This window comes from Pteronotus mesoamericanus, unplaced genomic scaffold (assembly GCF_021234165.1).
Source record: "Pteronotus mesoamericanus isolate MK-2021 breed Mesoamerican mustached bat unplaced genomic scaffold, CSHL_Meso_final scaffold_54, whole genome shotgun sequence".
Classification (NCBI taxonomy): domain Eukaryota; kingdom Metazoa; phylum Chordata; class Mammalia; order Chiroptera; family Mormoopidae; genus Pteronotus; species Pteronotus mesoamericanus.
Genome location: NW_026555321.1, coordinates 47,440,865 through 47,466,852, shown reverse-complemented (window position 1 = coordinate 47,466,852; position 25,988 = coordinate 47,440,865). Strand labels below are relative to the sequence as shown.

The following is a 25,988-nucleotide window of genomic DNA, read 5'->3' as shown; positions in this document are numbered from 1 at the left end:
ATGTTGTACACCTGAAATTTATGTTATTAACCAATGTTATTTCAATAAAAAAATAAAGAAAGAAGACACACATGTCCTTAGCTCACCATTGCCTGTTTCTATTAAGTGTTTTACTTGCCATGGGTCAGAATTCTACAAAGAAAAGATACATTTGTTTTTCCTCTGTGAGGTTACAAAGACCCCAGACTTCAAGCTTGAAGAGGGGTCTTTGTAAAACTAGTTAACGTACTCAAATCGAGTTAATGTCTATAGAGAGGTTGATGGAATGGGTGATTTACTGTTCAATATTGAATTGTCACTATGGGACAAAGAGCTGCTTTGCTCAGGCAAATCACAGCAACAGTTCAGGTTTGATTGGTTTCTCAGCAATTAGTGGTAACTGGAGTGCTAAAAAGCAAAGGAAAAGACAGAACTGTCCAGAAATTGGTCTCGTCTGTGCTGAGTGGAGAGCCTGGCCCCAGGAGCTGAGTAGGGGGCTTGGTGGCACAAGCACCTGCAGGAGGGGTGACTCCTAGAATCCCCTCTGATTTAGATCCTCTGACAATTGCATCCTAAGTTTGGTTATGGATCTATACTAGGAGAGTTGGAAACCAGTATATTCCACTCATGTATAATTTAAACTACCTTCTCTATATTATTGTCTGTATATACAGATTTTCCTTTAAACTTAATCCTGAGTTTGTAGTCTTATATCCAATTCTTGTCACAATTCTGAATCCCTAATATGATCATTTTGTTCTGTCTTCCTTTTCTGGTAGACTTGAGTTCATCCTCCCCCTTTTAAAATTGAAATAGTTCATGTCTCAGCTCTAAGTTTGATAACATTGGGTAATATTTATATTGGATTTTGTTTTAAGATGGGGTTCATGTGAAATAATAAATCAACTTACAGAAATAAATATTTTCACATAATTACCTGAGAAATTTATCCTGACATAAAAATGTGAAAACTGATGTATGAAGAGAATATGGGGCTCTTTGCCCCATATTAACAAAAAAAAAAAAATCCCGAGTATAAAAGTAAAAATCACTTCAGCATTGACTGTGATCAGTCCATTATGTTCATCCAAGAATGCTCATGGTCATGGGGATTCACCTTCCTGTCTGTGAGTTAAAGTAACTCCTTGAGCGGAAAACCTCCACTGGTGATGTAGCTTTCTAGAAACCTCCACAGTGAATAATGCATTGAAGAAAACATATCCATTATGAAACCATGAAGAAGTACTATTATTTTAGGAGGCAAAGAGTTTTATAGATTAGAAACTTTCACAATTAAATATTCAAAAGCAGAGCCTCAAAATGAAAAAGTAGAAAAATAACTAGGGGGAAATTTGCAACACTCGGCAAGTATTTAGTATCCTTAAGATGTGAAGAGAGTTTACAAATCAATAAGGAAAATTCCATAAAGGAATTGAGAAAGCAAAACAGTCATTTTAAAATCAAGGAATATATGTGTATATATTTAGTACTAATGTTAAAAGAATTTTACCACAAAATAATAAAAGAATAAAGGAAAAGCAACATTGCTATTGTTGCCAAAACTTAAAATGGTTACTAAATGTGTATTGGCAAAGAGGGAGACAGGACTTCTGTTTAATTTTGGTGGAAATGTAAATTGCTATATGATTTTGAAAATATAATAATATATGTCAAAATGTAGAACATTCAAAACCTCTTACTAAGTAATTATACTTCTAGACATTTGGGTTAAGAAATAACCCAAATCTTACTTAATCTTACTCTACGCAAGAGTAAGGATATGTGTACATAGCTGGTCAATGCTGTGGTATTTATAAGAGTGAAATAAAGAAAATGATACAAACTGATATCAATCAAGGATTGATGGGGGCAAAGTTGGTATGTAAACATAAAGGAATCCTATGTGGTCGTTAGAAATGGTTATATCAATCCACATTTACTGCCATGGAAAGATATCTCCAATATATGGTGGAATGATCAAAATAGTTTATAAGGTACAAGTATGGTATGATCCTATTAAAATATCTAGGTGAGTTTCAGTGAAGCTAAGTGTCTGTAGAATGTAAGTTCCATGGAAATAGTGTATTAGTGTTCTTCACTTCTGTGCCCCTAGTGCCTAGAACAGTTCCTGGTACTTTGCAACCATGCAATAATGTTGAATGAAAGAAAGAAAGAAAAGCAAGCAAGCAAGCAAGCAAGGAAGCAAGAAAAGAAAGAAAGAAAGGGGGAAGGAGGGAGGAAGGAAGAAAGATGTTTAGAAAGGCTTTCACCAATAATCTAATGTTGTTGTTAGTGGAGTGCTAGTAATTTTTTGTGTTCTTTATATTTTCTCTACCATTTAAATTCCCTTCAAAATGCTTATTTTATTTTAACCAAAACTGGTAAGATAATAAAAACTTGTGGTAATGTCTACTGCTGGTGAGAATGTGGCAGTTCCAAGTGTATTCGCTGGCTGTGTAAACTGGTTCAAACTTTTGGAATACCATTTGATATTAAATATCCAAAAACTGCAAGACATTTCTTTCTTTTGTCTATTAATCCTGCAAAGAAAAAATGCAAACTATGAAATGACCAATGCATTCAACCCTGGACAACCTAAACGTACATCTAAAGGAGAGAAGAGGAAAAGTAAATTATGGTAAATCCACTGTGTGGACACTTTCACAGAATCATTACTAATTCTGAAGCCTCCGTAGCAACACGAATAAAAAGAGGCTGAAAATGCAGGTGATTGAAACTATGCATAAATAACATGATGGTGCTGTTGTATTAAGACTGGAATTCTGGGTACTGTATTTTCTTAGAACGGCGGAAAGAACATTGGTTTAGAGCTACAGACAGAGATTTTTACTCAAGAATTGCTACATAAGCTTGATCGATCATGTTCCGTAACCTCTTGGTGCCTCAGTTTTATTATTTACAAAAAAGGGCTGATAGTACTATCTCCTAATATTGAGAGGATTAAAATGAGATGATGGACATAAAAGAAAAAGGCCAAAGAGTAGGAAAGGACTCAACAAATTGTAGCAGTTATTTTTAATTTTGTTGTTATTGTTATATTTTCAAAATCTTCAAAAGATTGTCAGCTTCTATCAATTACAAACGGAATGAACAATAAAGTAGCTAAAAAGGTAGGGAGGAAGATGTTCACGAAATCTTTTGAGTTTGGGATTTCCGGGGTGGAAAGCGAGGGAAAATGACAGCCAAAAGCTGCGGGCTAGGTGAGACGTTCCCGGATATGTCCAGCAGGGGTCGCTGCTGGTGGAGGTAGAGCCGGGATCGGAAACCGGGCTGGCGGCTGGCGGGAGCACTCGCGGACTCCTCCCGCTTCCGCCGCCCCGGCCGCTGTGAGTCGTTGCTGAGTTGCTATCTACTCTGAACCTCTCCGCTGCCGATATGCCGCTGGAGAACCTGGAGGAAGAGGGTCTACCCAAGAACCCCGACCTGCGCATCGCACAGCTGCGTTTCCTGCTCAGCCTGCCAGAGCACCGCGGAGACGCGGCCGTGCGCGATGAGCTGATGGCGGCCGTCCGCGATAACAGTGAGGCCCGCGGTAGCCGAGTCAGCGGCCTAGGCCTGGGCTGGCCCCGCGCTCCGGAGTCTGCCTGGTTCTTTTCCCGGCGGGGCTCCGGACCCCGGGATAGCCCTTTCCCTCACGGGTCCCCGAGACCAGGCCTGTCTTCTCAGACCCTGAGGACCTTACTTTTGTCGGGGTGTCTTGGGGGACCTCCAGCCTTGTTCTCAGCGGGATCTGCCCGCTGTGCGCCCTTCCTCTCTGAGAGCATTTCGCTGGGAAATCCTGCGGTATTGAGCCCGGTGCTAGTCACAAAGCAGTGGCTCATGACTTCTTGTCATTGGCGAGTGGTCCTGGGCTAGGGATAGTCCAACGGGAGAATTAGGCTTTCCTTGTGAAGGGGAAATTTGGGGTCGGTTCCTCTGGTCCCTCGTAGTAGGCAGTGGCGCGGACCTGTATGTTCTGTGACGTGTATCAGTCTGTATTAGCAAGCTTACCCTTTTACATGCTTGAAGACTGTCTTGGAACACAAGATGTCAAGAGCAAACCGAGGATTGCCCTCCACGCAGCCCTGGCAGCAGCCCTGATGCTGCAAGCGTCTGCGCTTTGCCCAGCCAGCCCTTTACCGAGCTGTACCCCATTCCTTTCTGATCGTGGGTGGGAGACTGGTGGAAGAAATGAGTGGACACATTTCAGGGTAAGAGGGTTGACCCACTCATAAGTCATGTCCCTCTTTTTGGCTCTCAGACATGGCTCCTTATTATGAAGCCTTGTGCAAATCCCTTGACTGGCAGGTAGACATGGACCTGCTCAGTAAGATGAAGAAGGCAAATGAAGAAGAGTTAAAACGTTTGGACGAGGAGCTGGAAGATGCAGAGAAGAATCTCGGAGAGAGCGAAATCCGCGATGCAATGATGGCGAAGGCCGAGTACCTGTGCCGGATAGGTGACAAAGTGAGTAGTGATGGTTTCTCCTCTCTGTATGGTCGAGAATGGGCACTATTGTAGGTTAATATCATCTTATTTTAAAAATCAAGTTACTGTTAAAAAGTTACGAAGGTAACATGCTTCCGTGACCTAGCGGAATGAATAAAGAAAAAGTAGTTTTTCTGCTACACCTTTTCAATCACCTGCCCCCCACACAGCAAGCAGCCAGACGTGTATTCTTTCCCATCTCCCTTAACACCAATAAAAACTTAAGTGAACAGAGACTTTTGGGTTTCTTACTGCTATTACAAAATTGGAATTATTTTCAATAGTTCACTTTTCTCATGTATCTTGAGTGGGAAGCATTAGTTCTGATGCATTTTAAAAATTACTATTTACACAAATATTAGTCTCCTTGTAAGAAACTTAAACATTGTCGTTAATGTTAAATCTCTATTAGGTCTTTTCTTTCTTCCATACCTCCTCAAAGGTAACCTTTTTAGTTCTTTTATTGTACATTTACAGGCATGTATATACCTGTAGAGATTAGGTAGTATTGTGTTTGAATTAAAAAAAAAAATGGTGTATCATCCTGTTTACTATTTCATTCAGTATTATTTCTGAGTGGTCTTTCCATATTCATGTACATAAATCTTGCTCATTCCAGTTAACTGCTAGCTAATAGCCCATTGCAGGGTTATGCCATGATTTCCTTAGCTACTCAGCTGTTTATTGATAGACATGTACAATATGTTGTTTTCAGCTGTTTTTGCTATTACAAGTTGCAGCTGTGAAAACATGCTTGTATATGCTTCCTTGTTTATATATGCTAATATTTCTTTAGGGTATATTCTTTGAAATGAAATTGCTGGAACAAAGAACAATTTTTATCTTAATATGAGTGGCCAGTTCCTGCACATAACAGCCAGCCTAATTTATCCTTCACTATAAGTGCATGAGTAGGATACCCAACAGTGTTGGATGTTTAAATTTTTAAAAAAATTTTAGTAGTTGTGTAATAGTGGTTAAGAAGATGGGTTTTGAAGGTCCTTAATTTTAAGCGCTGCACCCTAAAGTGTTTAGACAGCAGATGACATGGTGTTAATATAAAAATAAATACATTTTGGCCTCTTGAATCAGACAGGTTCTGTTTCTGGTTTCAGCAATTATGATTTGCTGGACCCTCAATTTCTTGATCTGTAAATAGGGATAATGATAGCTCCTGCTAATGAGGATTCAAGGTAGAGGTTAAGATCTTAAGACTACTATATGGTACAAAGTGCTTAAATGTTAATTAAATTTAAATTTAAAGCAAGTGTTCTTCTGATCATAAGTTTGAGATTGATCATGGTAAAAATTCAAAAATACAAAATGTTTAGAGAAGAGCAAGTGGTTTGTGTGGTTTTCTAGGTTGTGCGTATATGGCATTATTACATATGAATGAGAAACTTATATACACTATTGTTTCAGGCCTTGAGGAATTTTAAGGAGAATATGCTTGAGTCAATATCGGGGGGTTATAAATTGGTGATGTTCTAATATTGTATGTTTTTCAAGGGGCATTATTCTGAAAAGAACAGCTTTTATTTTTCTTCTTCCTGTTGACTTGCTTTTTTTCCTATCCTTTTTTGACGATTACTAAATAATGAGCCTAATGGATTTTTACTGTTAACTGTGTTACCACTGATTATAGTTACTATTCTTCATGGTGCTCAGTTTGTTCCAAATTTGTTCATGGAAGCTCCTTTAAGAAGGCTTCTTTGTTTTTTTAACATGATCTCATTAGTTGTACAGCAAGATATTACAGGCTCACCTGTTATTTTTCTTTACAAACCTGGAATCATCCATTTTTCCTAGGATCCCTGGTGGGGATAGTATTAATAGAAACCAAGATCTGAGTTCTGGGTGTGCCCATTACTGCCAGTCCCTTTTTATAAATTTATGATGCATAACTAATAATTATATGAAGTCAGATACATACTAGAAAGCATCAAGTATAAACACATGGTTTTATCCATGTGCATATTTGCAAGCAATGGAAACATTTTATCTCACCATGCTTTGAGATAGAATTGTACATTTAAACACTCAATTGTATTTTAATAGTAGTGACAAAGATAACATTTCCATCACCCTTTAGGTGATATGAATGATAACTTACAGTAATTTTAAAGTAGCATATTATAATTGTTAAAGAGAAAATTATTGAATATGTGGGGAAAAGAATATAGAAACAATTGTGAATAAATTATTTTTTTAATATTTTCTTCTAGATAGAATATAAGTATATACTTAGGAATATTTGCTGTATTTTTTTGTACTTTATGCAAGTGGAGAGAAGGGTATAATGAACAACTCTGCAATTACCACCCACCTTCAACAAAGATCAATTTATGCTTATCTTGTTTTCTCTCTATTCCTACTTTTACCATGCCCACCCCATCCCTTGTTAAGAAACTCCCAGACAGCTAGTAGCTGTCTTTTCTCACCTGTTGCCTTGTTTTGACAGGAGGGTGCTCTGACAGCCTTTCGCAAGACATATGACAAAACTGTGGCACTGGGTCATCGATTGGATATTGTCTTCTATCTCCTTAGGATTGGCTTATTTTATATGGATAATGATCTCATCACACGAAACACCGAAAAGGCCAAAAGGTACTTGAGAGCAGTTGAGATATATTCCCTCTAATTATGATAGTATAAGTAAGATTTATGTAAGAAATTTACCTATTTTCTTTCCACTATTATTAAATTTGGTCAAATGATTTATTTAGTAAAATATTTTCTTTAAATATCCTTTTGGTTTGAGTTGTTAAAAGTTGTTTTGTCCTTGAAAATAAAACTTGTAAAAAGTGGCATTGTCTACTTCCAGATTATGATCTCACTGATTTTTATTTTATAGCTTAATAGAGGAAGGAGGCGACTGGGACAGGAGAAACCGCTTAAAAGTATATCAAGGTCTTTATTGTGTGGCTATTCGTGATTTCAAACAGGCAGCTGAACTCTTCCTTGACACTGTTTCAACATTTACATCCTATGAGCTGATGGATTATAAAACCTTTGTGACTTACACTGTCTACGTCAGCATGATTGCCTTAGAAAGACCAGATCTCAGGGAAAAGGTAATGACTGAATCTTTAATATTCATATTTAAAGCTTATGTCATGTTTTTCTAACTTAAACACACAAAAACCATTAAAGCATACCCTTTGTTTTTTTAAAAATATTCCTAGGTTATTAAAGGAGCAGAGATTCTTGAAGTGTTGCACAGTCTTCCAGCAGTTCGGCAGTATCTGTTTTCACTCTATGAATGTCGTTACTCAGTTTTCTTCCAGTCCTTAGGTAAGGATAGAGTTGATTGTTTTGATTATCTGTCTTTGCCTTATTCCTGATCCCTTTAGCAGAGAACCTAAAATGACTTTTCATGTATATGAAAAAAAATAGTGTACAGATAGCTGTAGGTCTTTGAACAGGCTAATCTTTTGCCCATTTTTGTTTAGAGGGAGGTTAGCAGACCATGACCTGTTTTTACACTGCTCAGGAGGTGAGATTAATGTTTACATTTTTAAAGGATTATTAAAAGAAGGGAAAAGAAGAACGTGTGACAGAGACCTAATGGTTTTCAACTGGAAGAATTTACTGTCTGGACCTTTGCTGAGGAAGTTTGCCAGCCCCCTGGTTTAGCGTCTTAAAGAGGTGAAGGGCAGAGTGAGCCAATGGTTCTGAATACTAAGATTTATGGGGAAAAGTGTGAGAGAGTCCTTAGTGCCCTAATGGGTTGATACTTAATTGAGCTTTGAATTCAACAATGGGTTATTCTTTGTGCAGTAGACAAATCTTTGTGCTGATGTGCCGATCATTTTCAAGGGCTGTAGGTGGAGAAAATAATCTGTTGAAAATACTTGTGGGGTGCCTTCAAAGCTAGTTTACAGCGATCCTACCTACATAAATGTACTTGTTTTTCTTCTTGTCCCCACTCCTTCCCACAGCCAGATCATTTAGTTTCCTACAATGAGCACGAATTGCTAAGATGAGAAAAGAAAGAACTTCCATCAAGTCAATCCAGGGGTCCTTCCCAAAAGTGCTTCCTAAGACTTAAAAGAACTTGGGACTGACATACAGGGGTGGGCAAAAGTAGGTTTATAGTTGGGAGTATGTGAAACAGTTTACTCTTGTATGATTATTTATTAATTATTGTATTTTTCATATAAACAACTCTAAACCTACTTTTGCCCACCCTTGTATTTCATTGTTAATGCTGCAAACTGCAGAAAATATTTGGTTAAATGTGTAGGTAGCATTCACAAAAATTGGAGTGGGAAACACTCCAAATGATGGTCGTTCTGTTTTGGAGTGAATTTTGGCCCAGTGTTTATGGAGTGCTTTCTCCATGCATAAATGCTGGCAGCTTTATGGGAGTTCATACTTTTTACCTGATGTAATGTGGGAATAGTGCTCTTCAGGTGTGCTGAATTGCTTGGCCTTATCTTCTTGTACATACATGGGTGCATTTCCCCCAAGGTTGTATGGCAGAATGGCTCTTCTCCCTTTCTCATGCTCATGGTCGTGATTCTGCTCAAATGTGTTTTTCTTTCTTGAGTTTGAACAAATAACTTCTCTGCATTACTGGAGCCCTTATTTTATGCCCCTTCCTCTCTTTTTTATTTCATTTTTTTGAGATATACTAGCGGGGACCCCAAAAAACCCAAACTTATCTTCTGGAGGATGGGCCCCTTATAGTATAGGCTTCCTCCACTAGGCGAGTGTTCTAGGAACGCACCTGTATCAATGTACCAGCTGGTATAGTGAGAGGCTGCGTTTGGCTTCAGTGAATATTTTTTGAAGACTCTCAGTGTGGTTGCCCATTTCTTGATGGGTAATTTTTAAGTGCACCTGCCCACGCCATCCTGAGTGTTCAGTAGTTTTTGAGCAAAAATGGCATGACCCTCGTGCCCTACCCTCCCTGTTCATCGATCTCACCCCAAGTGACCTTTCGTTTCCCGGGATGAAAAAAAGACCTCAAAGGGAAACGTTTTGCTGCTGCGGAAGAATTGAAACAAAAAATGGCAGAAGCACTAAAAGGCATCAGAATCAACAAGTTCAAAAATTGTTTTGAGCAGTTGGATAAAACGTTTTGATAGGCGTGTTGCATCAAATGGAGAGTACTTTGAAGGTGACTGAAGTTTAAACATAAGAATACAATTTTTTTATAAATAAATTCCATGGGGTTTTTTGGGGTCCCCCCTCATTAATTATATACCTTAAAATTCACCATTTAAAAGTATAATTTAGTGGGTTTAGTGCATGGACAAGGTTGTGCAACCATTACCACCAACTGCAGAACATCTTTATCACCCCAGAAGGAAACCTGTACCCATTGGCAGTGACTTCTTATTACTACCCCCAGTCCCTGGCAACCAGTAATTTTTCTGCCTCTGGACATTCATATATGGCCTTTTGTGCCAGGCTTCTTTCACCTGGCACAGTGGTCTCACAGGTCATCCATGCTGTGGCATGTGTCATATCAGTGCTTCATTTAGTTTTATGGCTGAGTGATAAAGGCCATTGAATGGATGTACCATATTTTATTTATCTGTTCTATAGTTGGTAGACATCTGGCTTGTCTACAGGTTTTGGCTATCAGAAATACGCTGTAATGAACATTTGTGTACAAGTTTTTGTGTGAACATATTTTCATTTCTCCTGGGAATATACCTGGTAGTGGAATTGCTGGGTTATATGGTAACTGCTTGATTAATGTTTTGAGGACCTGCCAAACTTTTCCAAAGCAGCTATACCATTTTACATTCCCACCAGCAATGTGTGAGAATTGGGATTTCCCCACATAAAATCCTTATTATTGTATCTTTTTAATAGTAGATATCTTAGTAGGTGTGAAGTGATACCTTGGGATTTTGATATGCATTTTTCTGATGACTAGTGATTTCGAGCATTTTTTCCATGTGCTTATTGGCCATTTTCCCCCCTTTTTAAAACTTCGCATGTTGTTTTGTGACTTTTTTTTCTTAGAGTTTGTCTCCTCTGCTAACCAGAGTTACTGGGAGCAGACTTGATGCTTTTTTTTTTATTTGTGGTGATGCCGACACCAGCACTTCCTGGTGTGTTATTGAGTGCTCCATGTAAATGCCTACTGTATTAATTAAATCAAAAAGGAAAAGGGGGGCAAAGGGTGCTCTCCTGGCACAGTGAGCAATGGCTTTTGGAAACCTGAGTTGTTAGGGTGTTAGCCTCATCCCACCGTGTCCATTGCTATTAACAACCTTTTATTTAAACATTTTGGATGAAACTTTTTATCCTTACCAATTTTGTACATTTCCCAGGTGTTTTAAATGAGGAAGACAGGATAAATTTTCTTTACATGACAGAGTCATCATTATTTGTATTATTCTTTTAGTGTACTGAGACACTAGGGTTTGTTTGGTTTTATAAGACTGCTTCTCCAAATAGTCATAGGCTTTAAGATATTTCATGTGAAAAATGAAGTAACATCCTTTTTTATGTAATACCTGATTGTTTTTTAAAATTAAACTAAGAAAGTGAGAGATCTTATATCATCCTATCCCCAAATCCATACACACATTTACTCACACATAAAATTCTCCCTAAGATAGCTATTTAAAGATTCTTATATATCCTTCCAGACCTTTTATTCACTTATGTGTACTTTAAAAAACAAAAACAATACACCCCACCAAAAAACCAAGGTTCTATGTATACATGGAATAATTTCAAGCAGTATCACTTAAAGAGGAAAAAGGCCTTCCTTAACCACAGTCCTTTCTCTAGAGTCAACTGCTTTTAGCAGGTTTCAAGTGTGTTCTTCAGGCTCATTAGTATCCAGAGACACGTGAAACACCTTTAAACATGTGGGTGTATTTTACGTGTTGTTTTCTAAGTAGCTTTTTTTCTCTCCACAATATAATGCATTTATCTTTTCATGTCACTATACAAATAGCTGGTCATTGAGTACTTTTAAGTGACTGTCATGCATCAGGCACTGAGTATATGTGTCGTGGCCGATAGAACAGATGGCATGCCTTGGAGCTTCCATTTCTTTTAAGGACTTGCTAGTACTTACTCTCCCACACTCTATTCTCTACTGATAAAAAATTATGTTTTCAATTTTTCCCTATTAACAAGCAACCTTATTTTTGAACACTCATTTACAATACATTCCACTTTTGCTTGTTATTTCCTTAGGGAAAAAAAAACAAATTTTGCAAAGGGTAAATTTCATCTTGATCACTGTTGCCCTCCAGATATGTTGTGCCAGTTTACATTAACACAATTTTTACTTCTCTAATTTTAACATCATTTGAGAGAATCTGTCCCCTTCCCCTCGTACCCTTAGCAAGTTTGAGAGAAGTCATTTTATTGATGTATGCTTTTTTTTTTTTTTTTTTTTTTGGCCAAAGATAGTTGTTTCATTGAACTTTTTAGTCTTTTATTTTTAAGATTTTATTTATTTTAAGAGAGAGGGAAAGGGAGGGAGATGGAGGATAAGAAACATCACTGTGAGAAAGAAATAACTATTTGCTGCCTTCTATATGTACCCTGACTGGGCACTTAACCCGCAACCCAGGAATGTGCCTTAACTGGGAATCACGCCAATGACTTTTCACTTTGTGGACCGACATCTAACTAACTGAGCCACACCAGCCAGGGCTTTGTCTTCTTTTAAATGGCACATGAGTGATGTAAGAAGATATTTTATGTTGGGACTATGGATGTGACCCATCCTGACCAGCAAACATTTTTTCCTCATCCTATTCTGTAGGTTTTCTTTGCCATATTTTTATCAGTTTTACTGAGGCATAATTGACATATAACACTGTGTAAGTTTAAGATGTGTGTAGTAATTATATTTTTATAATTTTTTTTTAGTGAGAATGAGCGTCATCTTGTGTTTAGGGCTGTTGATCTTCATGTTGCTAAATTGTGTTTCCTTTTCTGCTGTGATGTTGACCATTCTTTGCTTCTTGCCATAACTTTCTGGCCTCATCCTTTGTTAGACTTCTTGGTACTGACTGCCCTAGACTTACTTAGTCATTGCTCTTTTCTCTGTCTGCATTCTGTCATCAAATATACCCGGATGGTAGTGATTCCCTAGTTCCTGTCTCCACTGAGCACCAGACCCATGCCTACCTGTCTCCTTGATGTCTTCACTCAATGTCTAATATGTGGATCCACTTGAACACTGCCAAAGAACCCCATCCCAATCCCAACTTGTCCCTAAAAAATCACTTTCAAAGACAAAACAAAGTCTGCTTCTTCTCCAGGAATTTTTATTTTCTTTAAGCCAGAAACAAAAGTGTATTCTTGATTGATTTCTCTCGCTTACCTTCCATACCCCTGTAGCTGTCTTCCTACTACATTCTGAATCTATCCTCGGTATTTTTGAGCTTAGCCAGGCGCTTCTTGCCTTGGGACCTTTGCATCATTCACACTTCTCTGTGCCTCTTGCTCTCAGCTTGCCCAGCTCCTCGGGACTTCCCTGTCCACCTCAGTCCAGGGGAAGGTCTGCTACTAACATTCCGTCATATCATTGTTTTGTTCATGTCACAGAATTTGGTAGTATCTCAGAGTATCTTATTTGTTCATCTTTCTCTGCCATTTGAAAATGTAGTTTCTGTGGCAGCAGTGATCTTGTCTTCTGGTTTACTGCCATATCCTCACTATTTACAGTAGTGATATATAGTAGTTATTCAGTAAAATAATTTGTACTTGTGTGGCTTGCTCATTAATATCCTCTGTACATTTTACTGTTCAATTAATCTTTTTCTTATTGACTTATAAGAGCTCTTTATAGATCAAGGCTATTAATTCTTAGCCTGTTATAAATATGTCCTCTAGTTTCTTCATCTGAAAGAGTCTTATAATTTGTCATCTTATTCATTGCAGCTGTTGTGGAACAGGAAATGAAAAAGGACTGGCTTTTTGCTCCTCATTACCGGTACTATGTGAGAGAAATGAGAATTCATGCATACAGCCAGCTGCTAGAATCATATAGGTCATTAACCCTCGGCTATATGGCAGAAGCCTTTGGTGTTGGCGTGGAATTCATTGATCAGTAAGTTTAAATTTACATCATATTAATTTTTTTTAAAGTTGCCTTTTAATGTGTGAATTTGTATATTTTCTCCCATTTTCATTGCTTCCCTCAATAAAAATCTTAAGAATTTTTCTTAAATTATCAAACAGCTATGTCTATCACTTCTGCCTTCATGATGTGACCCTTCTATTAGCAGAGTTGTAGAGAGGGTAAACGATTTTGCAAAAAGTATTAGACCAGTTGTTATTAAAGTAGTCTTCCGCGCCTCCTCTCTGGACTACACTGCCACAACAGGAATGATGTTTAGACCTCTCATAAGTCACAGGTCATGTTTCCTCTGATAAAAATGCCTTCCAGTTTTTAGGCATGGCTGCAATTCTGGTCAGATTGATTGTTAAATATGGGGCTGGTAGCCCTTGAATGAATGACTCATCAAATACTCATTAAGCCATTACAGCATGGTTGGCCTTGTTAAAAATCACTGTGGACTTTTATTCTAGTTGTAGAGGAGAGTTGACAGTAAGCAAATACATATATAACGTAGTTCATAATAGAAATGAGTCAACAGATGTAATAAAATGGAATAGAAAGATGTGCAGGACTGCAGCATAGTCGTGATGAGGAGGGACGGCGGCCATTGGCAGATTTTAAGCATGGGAATGATGTGATTTCTTGGTCTGTCTCCCACAGACCAAGAAAACGAGACGACCAGTTTGGCTGTTCAGTAGCTCATGGAGTTTTTCGGTGGCCTGGATGAGGGTAGTGGGAGTGGAGTTGAGAAACAGATATTCAGAATCTGCTCTCCATTTGGTATCAAGATTAGCAAGCCCCAAACATAAGTCTGTTAAATGTTCATGATGTAGTTTTCTGTGGCTCACAATGAAAAAGTGATGTTTATATAGTTATTTTAAGTGAAGCTGCATTTCACTTAAGACGATTTTTCTTTTTAGTGGTTTTCCCTAATAGTTTGTGGAAAATTCCTAATGTGCGTAAAATTCTGAATTACACAGTGAATTCCCATATATCCTTGATTCTGTAATTAACATTATGTTTGCTTCCCAACACACCTGTTGATCATCACATATCTGTTAACTATTTGAAAGTTAGTTTCAGATCCCTGTTCATTTTCTCCCTAAACATTTTAGTAAGTTTATCAGTATTTGTTTATGGGCTTTTTTGAGGTATATTTGCATTCAGCAAAATGCATAGATCTTAAGTGTAATCCACACTCCTATGGAGCCATCATCAGAGATACCCTTATTCTCTTCCTTTAAAGAAAAAAGGCAGTGGTAGTCATTTTTCTGTTTTAAAAATTATCCTTTTCAAAAGAGAAGGCTGGTATCACTGTGTTGGTTTTGTTTCATTTCTGAATTAACTAGTTTCTGAGATTTGTCTGATAACCACTGCCCACCAGAGTTGGTTACAAGGATGAGGGGTGGCCATTATGGTTTTCATGAATTAGTGGAAGAAGTGAGTAAGTGCATGGAAAAGAGGGGGTTGGCCTGCCTTCTTCTAACTGCCAGTAAAGAGCTGTGTGGCCTTGGTCAGGTTCTGTTCCTTTTTCATTTTCTTAACTGTGGCATGGAGGTAATGAAGCCATCACGAATTGGGGTAAAACGAAGCTCAGAATCAGTTTAACATCTGAAGCAGGACAGTGCCATTTAGACACACCGCAGTATTCTTTAAGTCATTATAGTGATACCTGCATCGAAGGTAGGTGGCACATTTCAGGATAGGTAGTATGTACAGTGTAGGGGGTATTTGAATTGTTTAGTGTTTGTTTTCCGTCACTTTCTAAGACCAGTTCTAGAGACAAAGGTTATACCACTTGGCTTTAATTATTGTGACCTGGAAAGGCCTCATTTTAAATTTCTGATACCTGCTTCACTTCTAGGTTTTCAGGGACTCTTTATTATCCCCTGAAATCCTTTTTAAAAAATGGGCTGATCTAGTAAGTTTGAACATTAATTCTGCATCAGTGTTTCATTTTTACTTCCTTAGACTCAGTAGGAAAGGAAGGGGCCAACAGTTGAGTCAACACCATTTGTGTTGATATGTTTAAGGTTAGGAATCATGTCCATGGGCTGTGTTCCACGATTTTGTTGGTAAGTCTTTTCTTTGAAACTTGGAATGAATATTTATTCTAGAGGTGTTTATTCAGTAAATACTCTGTCATTACTAGATATCTGCATATGAGGCACCATGTGGAGGGCTTGTAGTGAAGCAGAGGCAGGGGAAGATGACTGTCTTGGGATATGTTTGATTAGCACCCACGGAGATGAGAAAAAGGTAATTTAGATCTAAAGCAAGGAGTGGGACTTTCAGTGCCAACATGGGTGTTAGGAATTAAACTTTTTTGTAATCAGAAAGGAAGCTGCCCAGATTACTCTTGGCATGGAATTCAGAATGAGCATAACTGGAAGTCAGAATCTGATGCCACTGCCTGAGAAATGGACACGTCCACAGATGGTTTCTTGTGGATGTTTAGACTGAATGTCATTGCATGTTTAGGATTTTTATAGGAAGTGATGGAAAAAAGGGCTTTCCAGACAGAAGAAGTAACACAAACTTAGGGATGTGTTTGAGAAACAAGTGGCCTAGTTGTACTGGATGGAGTGTGTGGTGGGAAGTACAGGGAAATCCACTGAGATAAGCCTAGAAAGATACCAGGTTAGCTCTAAAGCAGGATCTTCAATGACACCCTAAGGCATTCTTCCTTTACCCCTGCCTAAACTGGTCTAGGGATAATAGGATGGAAAGCAGCAGCCAAATTGTCAGCTTTGGTGTTAGCAGCCAGCCTTGAGAGCCGAACAGTAGGTCTAAGCTCAGCAGAGGGCAGTCTTGAGTCAGTTGGCCTGTAAGTCAAATCCAGTGTATTTCTCTGTATCTTGCTGCCCAGTATCTTGTTACTAAATCAGAACATCGGTATTCTTCAGAGGTTTTCTACCCTGTTCTATAGATGTGGGTAGGGCTAAGCTGGTGGTGATTAAACTTGATTGTGTAATTTTCTCTGTGTACTTCAGTCCCAGAACAAGACTTGCAAATGGGTTTAACAGCTGTGTTCCAGAAGTGCAGCTGTTTACCTGGAATACAAATATAAGTGAGTTTAGAAGCAGTGCTGATCTTTAATTTTTAGATTTTACCTAAAGCCACTCAGTTATATAACTCAAAAACTAGCAATTGAAAGAGGGAATGGACATTGCAGCAATTGGATCAAATATATTTTGATTGAATGTAGAAATAAAGCAGGCTGTATAGACATGCTCCTATTCTTGGTAGTTTAGGATAATTTCTAGCTTAAAATCTTCAACAGCATAACTTAAGGCATAGTGAGTCTTACACCAGGGACTGACCAGTTGCAACTAGTTATGGCATTGATTCCTTTCAAATCACAAAGTAGTACACTCTACACACTTTTTCATCTAATTGTAGTGCTTGCTGTTCAATAAGCATGGTGTTTGCCTGTGACCTTCCTCAACAGTGTGTTAGATTTTATTCTGCCCAATATGGTAACATTTCATTGTAGCTTTTAACTTGCAGTTGTATTCAGTCATTTGTCTGATTTGTAGTATTTTCTACTTTATACAGCAGACACCTTTTATCTACACTATCTTTTAGCTTTTGACTTGGTTTTGGTGGTATTTTCTTTCCTATGTAGAAATTCTCTTTACATAATCAAGTTTACCCATTTTTCTTATGTGGTTTTTTAGTCTCCCTCAACACCATTTATTGATTAAGCCAACCTGTCCCCATTGATTAGCAGTAGCACTTCTGTTATATATTTGACTCAGTATTTAGAGTTCGATGTTTTAGTATCTGGAACAGTAATATGTTACATAATTTTTATTTGAAATCTGTTTTTTTTTTTATTAGAAAGACTCATATGAATCTCTAAACACAGTTCAAATAGATGTTTGTTTTAAAGGAGTCATCTTTGCATTTACTCTCTTTAGTAGCATAGAGCTCCCTTCATAGAGCTTTTGTACATTTCTAAGCATTAACTTTTCTTCCCATGTCATGTGGTGGTAGACTGTCTTTGGAGAGTGTCACCACTGATGCTGGTTTTTGAGGTATATGTGTGACCAATAACGATGCTGTTTAAATAGCTGTATTAATGGTGAGGTCTGGATCATGACTGGATATAGATGCTCAGAAATACCTTTTTCACATTCACACTAGATTAACACATCTTCACATTCCTGGTCCTTATTTATTATAGCATGTTAATTACTCCCCCCCACCCCCCGCTCGTATTCTGAAGGATTTTGAAAACCCTGAGAGTTACATGCTCCTTAACAGTTAAGTTGGAGGAAACTAGGCAGTTTAGTAAGTACCCCAAAACTTCCAATAAATCTTGTTAATTTTTTTATTTTTGCTAACTCACTGTTTATCTCTGAGCACTTCTGCAGCTCTGAAGACTTGCTATGAATGCATTCTTTAACATCTGTGTTCCACCTGAGTATGAAACTCTAGGGTCATGTTTATTCTGGTAGATGACTTAATCTTTGTGGATAATCCTGTAACACCCAGAGACCTCCTCAACTCCTGTATATTAACAGCTAAGGAGTGAGGCAAACTACGTTTCCTTGAAAGACAATCGAATCACATATTTAGTGCACTCTGTACTTTTCTAAGATTCTACTTAGGGCTAACACTAAAGGCCTTTTTCCCCCCCTCTCAATTAGGGAACTCTCCAGATTTATTGCTGCTGGAAGACTACACTGCAAAATAGATAAAGTGAATGAAATAGTGGAAACCAACAGGTTTGTGTATTATTTGTAATACTTCCCAGAATAAGGGGCACTCTTAAGTGCCTCCTTTTTAAAAACAGGTCAATGATTGCTATGGAGTAATGTGACTGGGAAATAATTCATTTTTTTCTTGAATTTACTTGTAGACCTGATAGCAAGAACTGGCAGTACCAAGAAACTATCAAGAAAGGAGATCTGCTACTGAACAGAGTTCAGAAACTTTCCAGAGTAATTAATATGTAAAACCATGTAAACAAAGGATTTCCTTTGAAGATAATTACTTGGAATTTTTATAGCTTAACTATGTGTCCAATTCAACTAAAATAAATACTGTGTTGTTTCTGTCAGTTTACCTTTTTTCTTAATCTACATTAACCATGCAGTCCAGTAATGTTAAAACAATGTCCTTTTATGGCATTTAAACATCTCTGGTGTAATATGGTTACAATCAGAGGCTGTATAGTACCTGAGTTCAGATCCTGACTGCCTCATCAGTAATGTAGGGATAATTAATACAAGCCAATTATTTCTTCCCTTTAAGCCTCCTGAATTTTAGAAAGAAGAGTATATACTATGTTTTGTAGGCCAAAATTAAACAGTGTCTTCCACTTAGTACACAAAAGACAGAAGCCTTCACTCGAAAACAAGTAACTTGAGGCTGCCATAACCCTGGATTCCAGAATGAACCAAGGCCAATCTCAAATATAGATATAAAAACACCTATATAATTTTGACAAAGGGAATTTTTTTCCTCCAGCCACCAAAACCATAGCTATAGCAATGAGGAAAACAAAGTTCTCAGTTTTTCCTCTCCAATTATAATTTAAACTCAGTGAGTCAGATAGGGATTATTAGTGCTATGAGTGAAGAAACATAAAACCTGATAAAGGAGACAAGGTGCAGTAGGGTATGGAGGGCTATCTTCTATGGGGTATCATAGAATGCATCTCTGGTTAAGGTGACATTTGAATAAAGAGGAGGGAGAGACCAAGCAGATATCTAGAAAAAAGAGATGGAATGTCACTGGAGATTTTAAGCAGAGTAATGGCCTGATTTGATTTACTTTGTGTCATTCTGGCAATGGCAGTGTGGGCTGTTAGAAACAGTTCGATTTGCTAAAAGAGTAGAATGGGGAGAGACTCAAGATGGCAGAGGAGTAAGTAGAAGCTACCCTAACTTCCTTCCAGGACCAGCGTGGAATTACAACTAAATTGTAGAGAAATCATCCAGAAAAACCAATAGAACAATAGCTGGGGAGAAGTCTTAAAACCATGGACAGAGAGAAGAAACCACTTCACCACAGTGTGACTGGTAGAGTGCTGAGGAGATGCAACAGGGGTGGCTGGGCTCTGGGTGGCAGCTGAAGTGATAGAGGGAAATTCAGTGGCCAGGGGGTTCCCCCTGAAAAATGTGGAGTCTAAACCCTAAGCTGGGCTCCCCAGCCTACCGCACCAGAGCCAAGAAAGGAATGCAGGTAGCACCCACCTATGAAAAGCAGCAGGGTTTGTCTGCCAGGGAGAGATGGATAGAGTCATGGAGCCTTTTAAAGGGCCAAACAAATAATTTTGTATGCAGGCACTTACCCTGGTATCCAGCAAAGGCGGTGCACAGTGGATTGGAGACACTGGGGAAGAGCCTGGGGATGGAGGCTTTGGGGAGAGAACTGAGGGAGCAGCCACTGAGATCCCTGTGCTCAGTCATCCGCCAAACCTCCAAACCATAGGCAGCATCTTGCTCAGGCATGATGCTCCCCTCCCAGTGGCATCAGCCTGAGGGGAAGCAATAGCCCCATCTACAGGAATTAGTCTGCCCCACAGTGTGCTTCAACCTGACTGCTGGTTACAGATTGACTAGATTAACAAAGGAAGGAGATAGCCACAGGCTGTAGATCTCTGGTAGTATCCAACAGACTGCCTTGGGCCAGACTAGGACACCATCTGACATCACCAGGGGAGAATCCAAAGAGAAAACAGTGAGATGAATTCCACAAGTCATTTTCATGATTTGCACTATTTCCTCTCTTGCATAGCTTTTTAACGTTTATTTCTTCACCTGAAAATTTGTGCATATTAGGTCTCTAGTTTTTATATGTTTATGTTTGTTTCAAATGTTATATTTTGCTCCTCCCTTTTCTTACTCCATTTTACTTTCCTCTTATTTTCATTTTAAATTTTATTTCTCTTGCTATGACTTATTTCCATTCTATACTTCACCCTCCTCCAGCTTTTCAAAAACATTCTTCTTGTCATTAGTTATTTCACATTTTTCCCGTTCTTAAAAAACCCTTATTCTCTCTCTACCTTTTTCAGTCTTTGCTCCTTGGTTGTAGATATGGTGGCGGTTGTTGCATTTCTCCAATTTTATTTCTAGGTCTTCACTACTTTTGTTATTTCAAATCTCAAGTTTTACCATTCCCCTCTCCTACTTGATTTTGCCTTCCTCCTCCCCTTTCACTCTTTAAAATTTTAATTTTTCCCTGTCTTGGCCTTGTTTTCCTCCTCCTTTGTACTCCTCCTCCCGCTGTCATCTCAATCACTCCTTTCCCCTAGACATCTCTTAACGCTTTTCTGTTTTCCCTCTTATTCCCCTCCCACCTATATTAATGTTTGCTCATTGTTGATAGCGATGTAGTGGATCTTTTCCTCCATTTTGGTTCCTTTTATCTCCTACTTTTAAAAGAAATTTTATTTTTATTTTTCTTATTTTTTAATTTGTTTAAACTTAATATTACACTTCCCGCCTCATCCATTCTGCCTTCTTCCCTCCTGCTTTTATTTATGATGTAAATTTTTGTTCCTCTCTTTGCCATGTTCCTAATTCCCTGTTATTACTGCTCCTCCCTCTACCCTCTCAAAATCATTTTTCTTTCAGTTAATCATCTCATACTCGTTTTTCCTTTTTTATAATATTCTTAATTTCACACCTTTATTAACACGGGCTCATTTGCTGTTGATAGTGTGATTATAAGCAGGGGTTAATTTTGTGGGTGTGGATTTGTTTCCTGGGCTGTCTGGTTTTGTTCTGGCAGCACATACACAACAGCATACAAGATGTGGGTGGAACGACTCTCAATCCAGTTGGAGCTAAGGACCCACTATAGAACGACCCAACAACAACCAAAACCCAGTTACAGCCAGAGGGCAACACACAAACGGCATAAAGCGCATCCCAAGAGGATCAATTTCAGGCAATCAAGGAGACTGCACAACTGAATCCTACAAGTCTACTACCACAGAAGATCACACCACAAACACGGAGTCAAAGTAGATCATTCTAAATAGAAGTAGAAACAAGAAGAGTCCCCTACAATGGAAAGGGACCACCACCAATCAAAAGGAAAGGAGAAATCCCCAGTAAAAGTGCTAAATGAAATTGATGTAAGCAAACTATCAGACATTGAGTTCAAAATAATGGTTATAAGGATGCTCAATGAGCTCAGTGAGAACTACAGGGAAGGTACAAGGAAATTACTGAACACTGCACTAGCATGACAAAAGGACATAGAAAATATCAATAAGAGCCAGGAGGAAATGAAAAATACAATATTTGAAATAAAGAACACAGTAGAAGGAATTAAAAGCAGGCAAAATGAAGCAGAGGATCAAATCAGTAAGCTGGAGGACAAGGTAGGAAAACATTCCCAGAAAGCAAAAAAATGAAAAAAGACTAAAAAAGATTGAATAGGTTTTAAGGGAGCTGTAGAACAATATGAAACATAGTAATATCTGTAACATAGGGATAACAGAAGGAGAAGAGGAGGAGCAAGGGGTAGAAAACCTATTTGAAAAAGTTATGATAGAAAACTTCCCTAATTTGATGAGAGAAAAAGTCATGCAAGTCCAGGAAGGACAGAGGATCCCAATCAAGATGAATCCAAAGAGACCCACTCTAACACATCATAATTAAAATGGCTAAATGTAAAGACAATCTTAAAGGTAGAAAGAGAGAAACAGCTAGTAACATACAAGTGTACTCTGATAAGGCTTTGAGCTGATTGCTCAACAGAAACACTACAAGCCTGAAGGAAATGGCAAGAAATATTCCAAGTAATGAAAGACAATCAACTGCAACCAAGACTACTATACCCAGCAAGGCGCTCATTTACTTTATTTTTTTAATGCAGATTGATTTTATTTATTTTTTAAAATGTCAATAAATTATAAAATACTAAAAAAATTTAAATCTGTTATAAAGACTCAGCACTTGACACATGACACCAGCACAGCAATAATCAAGTAGATTAATGAAATAAAATGAGCATTCTAGAAAGATACATCTAACAACAATGTATCATTAAATTGATACTTCATATCAAAGAGGAAAATAAGGCTTGTTCAAATAAGGTGCATGGACGATTATTACTTGAAATAAAACAAATATAGAGCCCTATTTCACACATTATACAAAAAATATTCAGGTGAGTTAAACATCAGTATGGAAAATCTAAGGAGTTTTAGGAGAAAATACAAAATAATATTTCTCTTACCCTGAAGTAAAATATTCAAACCCAGAAGCTATAAATTATTGACAATATGACTATATTAAACATTTCAGACTATACAGTAAAATACATATAAAAAAAGTTAAAGGACAAGTTATAGACTAGGAAAGTATTTGCAACACATCTAAAAAAAGGGTTAATAGATTCTTGGGGTTTTTTTTTTTAGGGAAAAACTTCTACAAATATTGAATCAAAAAATAAAGATACCAAACAATAAACAATACCAAAAAGTCATTTGAAGGTTTTTTTTAAATAATAGAAATAGGCAAGAAATATACAAAAACAGGCTTAGTTTCAACAAATAAACACTTAAAATAACACATCATTGTCACAATCAGATTAGTATGTGTTAAAAGTAAGTATAAAAAATACGTGGTAATATCAAGTATTGGTGACTGTGAAAGGAACTAGGTATTCATAGACTCTTTTTCTTCATCTTCTGAAAGCAGTCCCTTTAGTATATCTTGTAGTGCTGGTTTCATGGAGGTGTATTCTTCTAGCCTTTTTTTTTGTCTGGGAAACTCCTTACTTCACCTTCCATTTTAATTGAGAGCCTTGCTGGGTGGAGCAGTCTTGGGTACAGGCCTTTGCTTTTCATTACTTGGAATATTTTTGCCATTTCCTTCTGGCTTGCAGAGTTTCTTTTGAGAAGTCAGCTGCTAGCCGTATCGGGGCTCCCTTGTATATTACTACCTGTTTCTCTCTTGCTGCCTTTAGGATTCTCTGTCTTTGATATTTGCCATTTTAATGATGATGTGTCTTGGAGTGGGCCTCACTGGGTTCCTCTTGAATGGGACACTCTGTGTTTCCTAGGCTTGTGTGACATTTTTCTCCTCCAATTAAGGAAATTTTCCATCATTACTTTTTCAAACAGGTTCTCTATCCCTTGCTGCTCCTCTTCTCCTTCTGGTATCCCTATTATATGGATATTATTATGTTTCAGGTTGTCCTGCATTCCCCTCAATGCCTCTTCATTCTTTTTGAGTCTTTTTTTCATTTTCGTGCTCTTTCTGGGAGCTTTCTTCTACCTTGTCGTCCAGCTCACTGATTCGATCCTCTGCTTCATCTAGCCTTCTTTCAATTCCTTCTACTGTGTCCCTCAATTCAGAAATTGTATTCTTTATTTCCTTTTCTCTCTGATTGACAGTTTCTATGTCCTTTTTCATGGTGATATAGTTTGCAGTAAGTTCCTCGTGGTTTCCCTGTAGTTTTTGGTAATTCTCTCTGAGCTCGCTGAACTCATTGAGCTTTCTTAGAACCATTATTTTGAACTCAATATCTGATATTTTACTTGCCTCCATTTCATTTAGTTCTCTTTCTGGGGATTCCTCCTTTCCATTCAACTGGGAGGTATTTTTTCTTTGTCTTCCCATTGTTTGTGATCCTCTTTTTTTTCGCTTCTGCTTCTTACATTGATCTTGTCTTAATTTCCCTGACTTTGTGGTGTGAACTTCTATGGTAGGAGACTGCTGTTTTTTCTTTCTGGATCTGCCTCTGATGATGTCAGATGTTTACCCTGCCTGACTTTAGGCAGTCTGTTCGACACTTCTAGGAATCTACTGTCTGTGGCTGTCTCCTTCAGTTGTTTATCTAGTAGTCACTCTGCACTCAGCAGTTAGGCTTAGATACCACAGGGCAGGACAGAGTCCCTCCAGGCAGTGGGGTCATTGGGTCCTCTCAAACTGCTGCCATATGGCGGAGGAGTCAGCACTGGCATCCCGCTATCTACTCTCTCAGATCTCTCTGCAAAGCCTCCGTCCACTCTTTCCTCAAGCGCGTCTAGACCACTCTGCGCCCCCTTTAGCCAGGTATCTACTATCTGTGACTGCCACTCTGTACTCAGTAGTCAGGCTTTAGCACTATTGGGCCAGAGCGAGTCCCTCTTGGGGGCAGGTTTATTGGGTCTTCTCATGCTGTTTGCAAGGCTCTCATTTACAATGGAAGGCAAAATAAGGAGTTTCTCAGACAAAGAAAGGCTAAAAGAACACACCTCCACCAAACCAGCATTGCAAAAGATGCTAAAAGAACTGCTTTAAGAAGATTAAGAGAGATAGGAACACAGGTACAGAAGAAAAAAGTGGCAATGAATAAGTACCTATCAATAATAAATATAAATGGATTCAATGCTCTAATCAAAAGACATAGGGTAGCTGAATGGATAAGAAAACAGGACGTGCATATATGCTGTCTACAAGAGAACCACCTCACAAGACCTACACAGACTGAAATGAAGGGATGGGAAAAAAGTATTCCAAGCAAATGAACGTGAAAAATAAAAGCTGGGGTAGCAATACTTATATCAGACAAAATAGATTTCAAAACAAAGGCCGTAAAGAGACAAAGAAGGACAATTCATAATATTTTGGGGAAGTAATAGTTCATCAAGAAGATATAGCCCTTGTAAACGTATATGCACCCAACGTAGGAGCACCCACGTATATAAGGATAATCTTGGAGGACTTCAAGGAAGACATCGACAGCAACACACTCATAGAAGGGGATTTTAACACCCCATTGTCAACAATGGGTAGATCTTCTGAGCAAAGAATCAGCAAGGATATTGTGGCACTGAACAACACTACAGATCAAATGGACTTAAGTGATATATGCAGAATCTTTCACCCCAAAGAAGCAAAAAATACATTCTTTACAAATGCACATGGAACATTTTCAAAGATAGACCACCATGGTACGACACAAATCTAGCCTCCCAAAGTCAAGACAACTGAAATCTTATCAAGCATCTTCTCAGATCATGATGGCTTGAAACTAGAAAACAACCTCAAGGAAAAAACTCAAACATTCAAATTCATGGAGACTGAATAATATGCAATTAAAAAATGAATGGGTTAACAATGAGATCAAGGAAGAAATAAAAGTTTCTGGAAACAAGTGAAAATGAACACACAACAGCCCCAAACCTAAGGAACACAGGGACGGCAGTCCTGAGAGGGAGGTTCATCGCAACACATGCCTACGTAAAAAAAAGATAGAAAAGTTTCAAATAAACAACCTAACCCAACATCTACAAAAACTAGAGGAACAACAACAAAGCCCAGAGTGAGTAAAAGGAAGGAAATAATCAAGATCAGAGCAGAATTAAATTAAAAGAATAATTCAAAGGATCAATAAATCCAGGAGCTGGTTCTTTGAAAAGATAAATGAAATTGACAAGCCTTTAAGCAGACTCATCGAGAAAAAAAGGGAGAGGATCCAACTAATGGTCAGAAATGAAAGAGGAAAA

The 25,988-nt window shown here is 38.1% G+C and overlaps 1 protein-coding gene across 2 annotated transcripts; it reads left to right on the top strand.

Moving 5' to 3' along the window:
- Positions 1 to 3,294: 3,294 nt before the first annotated feature.
- Positions 3,295 to 18,584, top strand: PSMD6 (proteasome 26S subunit, non-ATPase 6). 2 transcript variants are annotated; one of them, XM_054595893.1, is made up of 9 exons: positions 3,295 to 3,520; positions 4,241 to 4,446; positions 6,929 to 7,074; positions 7,322 to 7,541; positions 7,653 to 7,761; positions 13,342 to 13,510; positions 16,516 to 16,592; positions 18,178 to 18,255; positions 18,390 to 18,584. In XM_054595893.1, the coding sequence occupies exons 1-8, from the start codon at positions 3,376 to 3,378 to the stop codon at positions 18,222 to 18,224; spliced, it is 1,119 nt and encodes a 372-aa protein (XP_054451868.1). In that variant the 5' UTR covers positions 3,295 to 3,375; the 3' UTR covers positions 18,225 to 18,255; positions 18,390 to 18,584. The 2 variants fall into 2 exon arrangements, with proteins under 2 accessions (XP_054451868.1, XP_054451867.1); XM_054595892.1 differs by lacking the exon at positions 16,516 to 16,592.
- The last annotated feature ends 7,404 nt before the right edge of the window (positions 18,585 to 25,988 follow it).

Bases quoted from the DNA above. Each gene is read 5' to 3' on its own strand.
- PSMD6 (XM_054595892.1), top strand. From the start codon at position 3,376: ATGCCGCTGGAGAACCTGGAGGAAGAGGGTCTACCCAAGAACCCCGAC. The intron at 7,075-7,321 runs GTACTTGAGAGC...TTTATTTTATAG, and splicing joins AACACCGAAAAGGCCAAAAG to CTTAATAGAGGAAGGAGGCG. The intron at 7,542-7,652 runs GTAATGACTGAA...AAATATTCCTAG, and splicing joins GACCAGATCTCAGGGAAAAG to GTTATTAAAGGAGCAGAGAT.